This window comes from Camelina sativa, chromosome 13 (genome assembly GCF_000633955.1).
Source record: "Camelina sativa cultivar DH55 chromosome 13, Cs, whole genome shotgun sequence".
NCBI lineage: Eukaryota > Viridiplantae > Streptophyta > Magnoliopsida > Brassicales > Brassicaceae > Camelina > Camelina sativa.
The window spans coordinates 1,903,587-1,914,630 of NC_025697.1; the positions used below are offsets into that span (position 1 = coordinate 1,903,587).

The 11,044-nt window shown below is 37.2% G+C and overlaps 3 protein-coding genes and 1 pseudogene across 3 annotated transcripts in view; 1 reads left to right on the forward strand and 3 right to left on the reverse strand.

The window, feature by feature from the left end:
- Positions 1–986, reverse strand: part of LOC104734501 (histone-lysine N-methyltransferase, H3 lysine-9 specific SUVH1) — a gene marked incomplete in the record, with an annotated part of 3,860 nt that extends 2,874 nt beyond the window's left edge. Inside the window, 1 exon segment of the mRNA XM_010454094.2 lies at positions 238–986. Within this exon segment, the coding sequence (XP_010452396.2) occupies positions 238–466 (229 nt within the window).
- LOC104734502 (nicotianamine synthase 1-like) lies at positions 1,488–2,783 on the reverse strand. The gene has a single exon (XM_010454095.2). It carries the CDS (start codon positions 2,697–2,699, stop codon positions 1,737–1,739), a length of 963 nt encoding a protein of 320 aa, XP_010452397.1. The 5' UTR covers positions 2,700–2,783; the 3' UTR covers positions 1,488–1,736.
- LOC104737843 lies at positions 6,065–8,348 on the forward strand (annotated as a pseudogene).
- Positions 8,411–11,044, reverse strand: part of LOC104734503 (probable pectinesterase/pectinesterase inhibitor 47) — a 4,163-nt gene continuing 1,529 nt past the window's right edge. Inside the window, exons 2-4 of the mRNA XM_010454096.2 lie at positions 9,558–9,915; positions 9,254–9,445; positions 8,411–9,156 (exon numbers count right to left, since the gene is read on the reverse strand). Of these exons, the coding sequence (XP_010452398.1) occupies positions 8,648–9,156; positions 9,254–9,445; positions 9,558–9,915 (1,059 nt within the window). The 3' untranslated portion in view covers positions 8,411–8,647. The remainder of the gene's footprint in view (positions 9,157–9,253; positions 9,446–9,557; positions 9,916–11,044) is intronic.

The window sequence follows — 11,044 nt, forward strand, 5'->3', positions numbered from 1 at the left end:
TATTACCATTCTCTCTATCAGAGATGCTAATCCCACTCTCGAAATTCGGATTTGCAATTGCACGTTTCTTAGGGATCTTTCTTTTCACGGTCAACCCCTCAAGGTCCTGTTCCATGTTGCCATTAGAGGTATCAGGAGATCTGAAAGACCTGAGAGGAGTAACCATGGAAGGCTCAGATACATTCCGAGGAGGCTGCTGCTGATATACAGGTGGATTCTGAGGCTGCTGATTGTGCTGTGGATACTGAGCTTGATTAAGATCTGGTGTATGTTGATTCGTTTGAGAAGAAGAAGAAGAAGTAAACGGATAAAAAGATGAGAAGCCAGGTGGAAATGGTCCAAAAGGAGGTGCACACACAAAGGGCGGAGCTTGATTTCCACTGGGGAAAACAGGTCTTAGAGTACGCAATGGTTTGATATCCAACACTCTCGTCTTATCAGTGTAGTTACCAGCATTCCCATCCATGGTTTCTAAATCAAAATCCGATCTTTCTATTCCAATCCCCTAAAGCCACTATAGAAGAAGATCTGGGTAACCTAAAAATTCCAACTTTTTTTCTAACTTAACTACGAATCAGAGATCCTCAAAGCCGAGTTACACGCATGCACAGAGATACCCACAACAACCGCAGATTCAGAGATTATAATAACAACAACCAACCAATGGATGTTTGTTGACAAAAAGCAGTAACCCCCAAATAAAATAAAATAAATAGAGCTTAAAACTTTCACCGAGAAACCTGAAAAATGCTGCTTTTTGGATTAGATTGATCACACACACACCCTCTTCGAGCTGGCTGGCGAAATTAGGGTTTCCAAAAAAGAGAGAGACAGAGAATGAGAGGGAAACAAGGAATTAGCGAAATTTTGGGCCCAAGTTGGGAAATTTTTTGGTATATGTGTTATTTGACATCTGTAACTGTTAGAGAATCCCTTTGGATTTAGCCGTTGGATCTAAATCAATTGAATCGTTTACCGTACAAAGAAGATCTAGTATGACTTGATAACCTGCGTAACAGGTATGTTTTGTCTCTATTTCGATTTCGTCATGTTTTAGTTTATTCCGTCAGTTTGTGATGTAATGACTTTTTCCCCGGTTGCCGGTTTAACCCGTGCGTAAGATGTTGTCGTTTTCCCTTTTCTCAATTTGGGAACTTTTTTTTTAAGTTTATCGTTCCACTCCATAACTCTTGATTTCTCATAATATTTGCCTAAACATTTATTTATTAAAATTAGGTCCAGATATGTTTCATTACATATAGTTTATATAATTTAGATAGGCTTGCTCAGTAACCAAGTTGAAGTATAATTTCAAATTATTCCGAATTGAATTCATTAAGATATATTAGGAAAGATACTCTGTTTCCAAAAAAAAAAAAAATTCATGGACAAATTTCTTAATTTGTTTGACGTTAAATATATTAATGTCATCACAATTTGTTTCACTTTTCCGTTACGATTAACATAAATGACATGCATAAGAACAAAGTCTCAAAATATGTTTTTATTTATTTCAATCTTTATTGATATAAAAAAACAACAAACAACAGGTTCTGTATCTTCGTTGTGAACGAAAGATCAAAGAACTCATAAGTCACAAACTTATACTTAATAAAGTAGCTACACGCATCACAAACACACACAAGACATGAAATGAAAAGAGCGGTTATTAATATGAGACAAAAACATTAACACAATCTTAAGAAAAAGAGATGTGTTAGTAGTTCGTAATTTGTTTACTCGATGGCACTAAACTCCTCGATCATATTCTTCTTCTTACCACGGTTGTTCATGATCGCGTGAACCTTGGAGCAGTTACATGGCATAAACATGCAGCCACGAGTACCATTACCGGTCGTGCTCGAACCGCCGAGCTTGCGTGCGATCACAACCGAGTTAACCACGTCATCGGTTGGATGGTAGATTGTCAATAGCTGAAAGCCTTTGAGATCAGAAGAGTCAACGATGGGGTATAAGAAAGCTCTAAGAGCATGGGCACTCCTTAGCATAAGGACAGCTCCAGGAGCCATGTGTTTCTCCAAGTGCTCGATGGCTTTGACCTTTGACTCTTTGTCCATCCCAACAAGAGCCGCCAAGAACACTACATCGTATTCGTCAAGTCCTTCCGTAGCGTTTAGTACGTCCGTTGTGTGGAAGATCATACGTTTCGAGAGGTCCGGGTCACGAGATACGAGGCTTGAAGCGAGCGTATTTGCGTGTGAGTCGATGTCGAAGTTGTGGAAGGTCGTGTTTGGAAGGTGAAACTTGGCCAAGACGATGGACGTGAGGGGCATCGGACCAGAACCCACGAAGGCAATCTTGCTGGGGACATGGCTTGAGTGTTGACTCAGGAGATCGAACTCAAGCTTGCCTAGCTTGAGGTAGTTGTTGTAGTAAGGAAAGGTGTGTAAGTGGTCAAGTGGGTTTTGGTCTTCTTGTAAAGATCCCAAAATTGTGGAGAAGTGTTGCTCTAAATAACCTTCGGCTTCACCACAAAGCTTGATGAGGTTAGATCTCATGTCTTTGACTTCTTCAGATAAATTTGTGACATCGATGTTTGTATCCGTGGGTAAGCACGTGGACACGAGTTGTCCAAACAAGGTGTCGACATTTTTGGAAGGTTTTAAGCTCTCGAGCTTTGAGATTTGGTCGTATAAGTCGATGATTTGCTTCACAACGAGATTGTTTTGGCAAGCCATGTCGACACTATGAGGTTATTTTTTAGGAGAGATGATAAGTAATTGGATTTCTTAAATAATTTTTTAGACTCTGAGAAAATCTTGTGTTGTGGCTGTAACCCTCGCAAAGGGTCGTTATTTATTGGCACTCGTGGGGTCAATTCTTGGCTGATATTATTTATATATCAATGATTCGATTCATATACGTTATAATTATCATGTGGTCGATCTTGTTGATAGTGTTGAAATAAATTTCAAATTAAGATTAGAAAATCATCCCTAAACACATAATTCTATTTTAATTTAATACTTGGTTTAGGCGTATAAGAAAAATAGTAAGACAAGTCACAGAAATGTCAATAAGCATGCACTAGATAAATTAAGCATGCATCTGCATTAGATATAACTTATATAATCAGGTGATTAACTGAGTAATTTATCCGTATCTGTCATAATATTTTGCAAAATTAAAAGATGCGGCAGTGACCATTCAAAGCTAAAGGCTTTACCCACATGGCATGACCCACAACTTCAACAACCATATTTGTCAATGTTCATTATAGACATGCAGCATACAATTTTTTTCCAATTATATCGTTTATTATTAATTATAAGATCGTGAACGGTACAAACTTCTTGTAATAAGGTGCCGTACAATACACACAATGAAATGTAGAATTTATGGGTAACGTACGGCTAACCCTTCCCGAGCCGTGAACATTCCCATATTGCGTCTGAGAAGTAGACACCGGTCCTCTGGATATATAGGCCTCAAACACGGAACCCTATATCTCTACCATTCGGACCTCAAAAAATTTGGTGTGAACATTTTTAATGATGTTGGAGCAAGGGATCTCTTGTTCCCGGTTCGAGACCATACAATAACATGGTGAGTTTAACCAAGACACGTAACCTTTGGCTCGCTTTAGCCACGGAACTTGAAAACAACAGGAATTAAATTTCACTTTAAATGATCTACTAAAAGGTAAATTATAAAAAATCAAAAAAAAAATTAAAGAATAATTGGAAATTTTAAGTGCTAAGGTTGGAAATTTATTTTCTTAATTTTTGCGCAATTTTGAAATCCTACAAACAAAAGTACAATTCAAAAGTATACAGTTGACACGTATATGTGTTATGAAAATATATGTTATTAGGGATTCTAGTTCATGACACGATTTTGACACGATATACTGATTTGGACACCTAAAAGAATTATTGATTTGTCAAAATTCAACACTAGAGTGTAAAAATTGAATAAATTATGTCTGAAAACGTAAATATTAATTGCATTGTCAGTTTGTTACACCGTATGAACGGAACAAAGATAGGAACTATTTGAGGTTATACGACTATCTTTATACAATTATACTTGTTTGTATAATTGTATGTTTGATTTTTAATATTATATCAATCATTGATATAACGAGATAACGTATTGTATAGTTGGTACGTAAAATGGTAATTAAGTAAGGCATGTCTCAGAACATTGATATAAGTCACCACGAAAACGTATCATATTTAAAATATGATATATTTATAAGAAATATGATCTAGTTGGATATCATATTATATAACGTTGAATTAAAAACACTAGTCAAATGTTCTGAGACATGCCTTACTCCCATGGTTGGTTCGTTGGTATAACCGTATAAGCGCGCGGGACAATAATGGGTGGAATTAGATAACTCAGTCGGGTTCCACGCTTCCAGTATATTTAAACCTCAATTCAATTAACTAGAATGGTATATATTCATAGCTCATAAACAGTTCTATAAATCGAGTCCCGTTCTCTACGAATGTAGAGATTTGGCTAATGGACCGGCCAGTTCTACAAATATAATTGAATGGAAGATACTTGGAATATGTTGTAATGCTGAATTACTTTGAACTAAATATAAACAGGACAAAACTCCTTTGGAACTGAAATAAATCAGTTGATGTTAATGTTACATATACATGATTTATAATTGATATTAGTGTCTCTTGCTTAAAACGAATGGCCAATTTCACGTCCTTCTCAACGTACGTTGGCTTATACATGATCCTAAAATACAAAAATGCGATTTTGTTTTCAGACTTCAAATCATTCGGACTACAGTAAAACTTTTTCCATGATCGTGATTGTTTCGTTTGCTTTTGTTTTTCTGTTTAAGTATATGATTACTTAGTTTGCAATTGTTCACAGTCTACAGTTGTTTTTGCTTTGCATTTGTTTATTTATTTGCAAGTAAACTCCCCTCCCACTCTTTTCACTCTTTTTCCAACAATTTATAGATTTAAATTGTAATTTTCACAAATATAAGTACTATTAATTAATTAAAAAGTTATATACATATGAAGGGGATTTGTTTGACTAACAAGACAACATCTATCATTTAGATGTTAGTTTAAATTCATATTTAGACAACCATACATGCTTGTCTATTTATAGCAATCTCAAGACCCATAAAACAACAAAAAGCCCAAAATAAATGGGAGTGTCATAATGTTTTAAACTTATAATTCGTTGTATAAAAGTGGTCAACAGACCAACGATTTGCATCCACTAATCAAAGCGTCTACCAACACGTCAATGTATAAAATACAAAAAGTATTTTTCAATTCCAAATATGATGTTTTCCCCATAATATTTTACAAATACGAAGTTTTTACATTGTATACCATTTTCTGTAGATTTGAGATAATTAACATTCATAACCTTGCATACTAATTTAGTACCATATCAATTAGCTATACCATGAATTGATGGAAATCGAAATCAAATAAAACTTATATGGGACTGGTCATAATTGGGATAAAGATCTATATTCAAATTGTCGTTCCAATATGCATGTTCAGATTTTTTTTGATTGGGTCTGTCTGCTGGAAGAAAAAATCTCACAAAAATATAGATTGTGCTCTTCACTACTTTCTTTATAAATTTTCTTTTAGAGAAAATACAATAAGTGGACATACATGTATGATTTGGATCCCACCTACGAATGAATATATAATATATATAATACAAATTCATTGTTGTGAAGATCTCAACTAAATGTATCATTATGAATGAAGAGTATGTATGTATGTATGTATAAAATAAAAAATAAAAGGGGAATCTTACAAACCAAATTGTAGGTATCTAAAAAAAACGACACAAAAAATAAACAAAGTTTCTATAAAGAAAAACCAGCAAAGATTCTAAATTTCTAACATATATAATAGAAAAGACATGAGAAGCACTCGCAATGTTCACAGCATAACAATCAAACGATTCATCTTAATTAGTGCCTCCCACGCAAAAGTATATATTTGTGCCGCGTAAAACCAATTTTATTCCAATTAAATATATAAATCAACGACTCTATATATCTTCTATGCAAAGAGAAAACAAAAGTAATTACTCAAAACATTTTGATAATTCAAACAATAATCAAATATCAGAGGCCTAATAGGAGGAAATTACCAAAATGTCCTCCTACGGCAAACTCGACGAGCATGAGCAAGCCATACTTGAGGCAAGTCGGAGGTCAAGAAAGAGAATAGCCATCATCGCTATATCTTCCATTGTTCTCGTCTGCATTGTCGTCGGAGCCGTCGTTGGAACCGCAGCTAACGGTAACAGCAAGAAACCGTCGACGGAGGGTAACGGAGAGCCAATCTCCGCCTCGATCAAAGCCTTGTGCGACGTGACATTGCACAAAGAAAAATGTCTTGAGACCGTTGGATCGGCTCCAAACGGGAGCCGATCAAACCCGGAGGAGCTCTTCAAATACGCCGTCAAGATTACCGTCACGGAGCTCTCAAACGTCCTCACCGGATTCTCCAACAGCGAACACATGGATAACGCCACGTCAGCAGCAATGGGAACTTGCGTGGAGGTTCTCGGGCTAGCCGTTGACCAACTCAACGATACGATGACGTCAATCAAGGACAAAACGAAGAATTTTGACGATCTCAGGACGTGGCTTAGCTCCGTGGGAACGTACCAAGAAACGTGTATGGAAGCATTAGTGGAAGCGAACAACCCGAGTTCGATAACTTTCGGAGAAACTCATTTGAAAAACTCTACCGAGATGACTAGCAATGCGTTAGCGATCATAACGTGGCTAGGGAAGATCGCTGACACCGTTAACCTGGGACGACGTCGTTTGTTGGCGAGTGGCGAGGCCAAAGTCGTTGCTAATGACTTGCCGATGATGATGGGTCGTGGACTTTTGGAGAGTGGTGATTTGAGGAAGAAAGCTAAGATNCTCGAGCGGTTCACGAACTGCTTTGTTACCACCACCAAAGATTTTCCCCTTGGACCCTTTATACCTCTTCAAATTACGGTTAAGCGCGTGACTCACAAGCCCCAACGACACACTATAGAGGCGTGTGAGATTCCCCAACGGCGTTCCAATTGCCGTCGCAAACCCACTCTTAGCGTTCACAAGACCGTCGAGGCACGTTTCCTGGTTAGTCACGACACCACCGAGAAGACTCGTGACACGATCAACGAGCGCTGCTGTCATCACCTCCGCCGCTTTCAGCTCTTCCGAAACCGTCTCAAGGTAATCAACGCTAAGCTGTGCTAGCTCCCCGCAATCAGCCACCGCACTTACTTCTTCAGCCGTAGACGCGCCGGGATCATCCTTTACGCGTTCGGAAAAGCGGTTGATGACTTTGGAGAGGCGACGAGCTTGTTTGAGGCATTGCTTCATTGTNGCCACATTTGGTAAGTACATATAATTAAAAGCATGTATTGACATAATGTGTGTGTTTAGTGGCTAATTTCATATGATCATTTATTTATTTCTTTCTTTGTACTGTATTTATAGCTGTGTTTGGAAAGGGGTTCATGGCTAGGGACATGGCCTTCGTCAACACAGCTGGTCCAGCCAAGCATCAAGCCGTGGCTCTAATGGTAAGCGCGGACTTATCTGTGTTCTACAAGTGCACCATGGATGCTTTCCAAGACACGATGTACGCTCATGCACAACGTCAGTTTTACCGTGATTGTGTCATCTTCGGGACCGTTGATTTTATATTTGGAAACGCTGCGGTTGTGTATCAAAATTGCCAGATATTGCCTCGTCGCCCTATGGAAGGCCAGCAGATTACAATAACAGCTCAGGGTCGGAAGGATCCGAACCAAAACACAGGGATTTCTATCCACAACTGTACCATCAAGCCTTTGGATAACCTAAAAGATATCCAAACGTTCCTAGGCCGGCCTTGGAAGGACTTCTCTACTACGGTGATCATGAAGTCATTCATGGACAGGTTTATCAATCCTAAAGGGTGGTTACCGTGGGTAGGAGATACCGCACCAGACACGATCTTCTACGCCGAGCACTTAAATTTCGGACCAGGAGCCTCGACCAAGAACCGGGTTAAGTGGAGAGGCTTGAAGACTTCTTTAACAAAGAAGGAAGCAAATAAGTTTACGGTGAAACCTTTCATAGACGGCAATACCTGGTTGCCGGCTACTAAAATTCCATTCAAACCTGATTTTTGATACTTTTTGCTGGAAAAAGACTGGTCTGAAAATTAATGGCTAGTCGTTCTCTGATTTGTACAACGAACAATACAATATTCCCTTCTAATTTATTTTTCTTGTATTGTCTGTTTTTCAAATGTTCTGAATTTGTTTCTATTCATATAATTTTCTCGAGGGTTCTTTTCCTATACGAAAACCATATAATATATATCTATGCGTCAACTTATATATACATTAAAGTTCCTGTTTATTTTCTCCCAAAAAAAAAACTTGAAAGCTGATATTAGATAATAGTTTTCTTTTTCACTGATATCAAATAAATAGTAGTTTTAATAAACATCGATCGATATACCCCCTAATACACGAACCATTCAATCCTTTATTACTTGCAAGTAACTACTTCCAATTAAAAACAGATTTCGAATAACAAAAATGAACAAATTTTTTTATTGCATCTAAATGAGGCAAGACCAAATTATCTATATAATAATATAGTATGAAATTTTCATTCGGTGTGAAGCAAACCGCCGTAGAAGGGAATGTCGGTCTGAGGCAACCAAGTGTCTCCCAACGTGAAATTATATACGGTAAAGTTCATGGCTTCTGCCAAGTTCAACAGGCTATATCCTGACCACTGGACCCTTTTACTTGTATTAGCCCCCGGTCCAAAGTTGTCATATTCACCGTATGAGATTGTATCTAGCCCGGTTGTACCATTCCATTCTAGCCACCCAACGGGTTGGACAACATCGCTGATGTATGATTGTATGTAGACTGTCCTTGAGTAAGGCTTCCATGGCCTCCCAAGGAATGTCATGGTCGAGCTGGGGTCAGCCGCGAGGTCTGGTGCAGCTCCAATAGTACAATTAATGATGGAGATTCCAGTTTTCTGGTTTGGGTCGGTTCTTCCATGAGCTGTCACCGCATTCTTCTGATTTGCCATCGGTTTTCGGGCATATATGTTGCAGTTTTGAAAAATGGCAGCTGCATTTCCGAATATAAAATCTATGGTCCCTGTCACAAAAAAAAATTTATATTATAACCTCAAAATATATGTACTTGCTTTAAGTTGTCGTTTTAGTTTATAGTTGAGGATGATGATATCTCCTACCATATATATCGCATTCACGATAGAACTGTCTCAAAGAATGAACGTAAAGCGTATCTTGGTAGCCTTCGAAACTACATCGATAAAATGTTGATCCATCCGCATTGTTTCTTACGGCCACGGCCTGGTGTTTCTGTGGTCCAGCTGTGTTTCGGAATGTCACATCAACTGCAACAAAACGGTCTCCAACCACGGCTGCAAAACACCAAAAAAAGTTATTATTATTGACTAGGTCTTAAGAAATATTTAGGGATTGTTCCAAAATACAAAGAAAATATGTATTAAAAAAAAAAACGAAAACACTTACTAAAGGTCGAAGAATTATAAGTAGTCCAACCGTCAATAAAACTGTGGTTTCCAGAAATTATAGTTTTATTGATTCCATCTCCAATAAGTATTATGTTCCTTTTCTTATTTGATATGACAACATATTCTTCGTAAAGACCTGCCCTTGCATAGATTACGAAGTAGCCTTGCTCCGGGAATGTGTGGTTAGGTGCGGCAGCGACGGCCTCAGTTATGGTGGGATAGTTATCGGTTTCATATGGACCGACAGTTACTGCTTCCCTAACGAGGATCGAGCCACCGCTCGTCTCACCTAGCTCACCTAAATTTCTGTTTGCTTTCCGACAATCCTTGCTCTTGTCGCATGTTTTGCGTAAAACCTACAAATTAATTAGTTACTTAATCATTAGTTTTACATACATATTATAATAGTAAACTATGGACATTTGCGTACACTGGTTACATTACATCATGTTCATAACTTTAAAAGTGATAAATGTACATTAAGGAATCCATGTGATTTCATTGATTGGTCCGGAAGAAATCATGTGGACCCATGTGATTTTATTCGATATCTATCTTTCGTTTTTGTTGAAAGTCAAAACTCAAAACGCTTTTCTTATTCAGAGCTTCGTTGACTCTGGTATATATGTGACTAGGCTATCTGGCCATGTGCCATTTTCGAGTGTCTAAAGTACGTAAACTCCGAACTTTGTAAACTGCATGTGCTGATTTAGGCTTAATGAAACAAATATCTATGCATGATTTGAATATAACATACCGTCGTCCGATAAATTTATATCCGTCCCCAATTAGTAATTTTAGAGTAAATTAATGAAACTATAAAATAAAAAGAAAATACATAATACATTTTATGTATAGTAAGTTAGATGTATATATATACCAATGCAGCACATTTATTCTCTAAACAAGAAAATATTATGAAGTGTTTTCTTCAACATTTTTAAAATTTATATTATAAAATGAGTAAATATCATGTCAGCATATTATTTCTATCTCTTTTATGTTTGATATCATAAAAACGTATAATGCAAAATGTTTATATTTTGAAATACTCTTAACCATAGTGAATTTAAAAGTATTTCCACATCCGATTTCATTAGGTCTTTAAACCCAATTCATAATAATGTCGAAGAATATGAAAACCCCCGCTAACGTTTTCAAAACAATACTATAGGCTTTATATAGTACTGATGTACTTAGGAGTTTTTTTAATATTTCTAAACATTCCGACATGATCTACTGTCTAGGCTTCTTTTTTTTGCCTTTTTCATGTCTAATTTTTAAGTTAATACTTATAAGTTTATTTATAAACCATACGAAGACAAAACAAGAAGTAAAGTTTAACGAAATTACCTTAATCAAAGTCTCGAGCGGTTCACGAACTGCTTTGTTACCACCACCAAAGATTTTCCCCTTGGACCCTTTATACCTCTTCAAATTACGGTTTAGCGCGTGACTCACAAGCCCCAACGACACACTATAGAG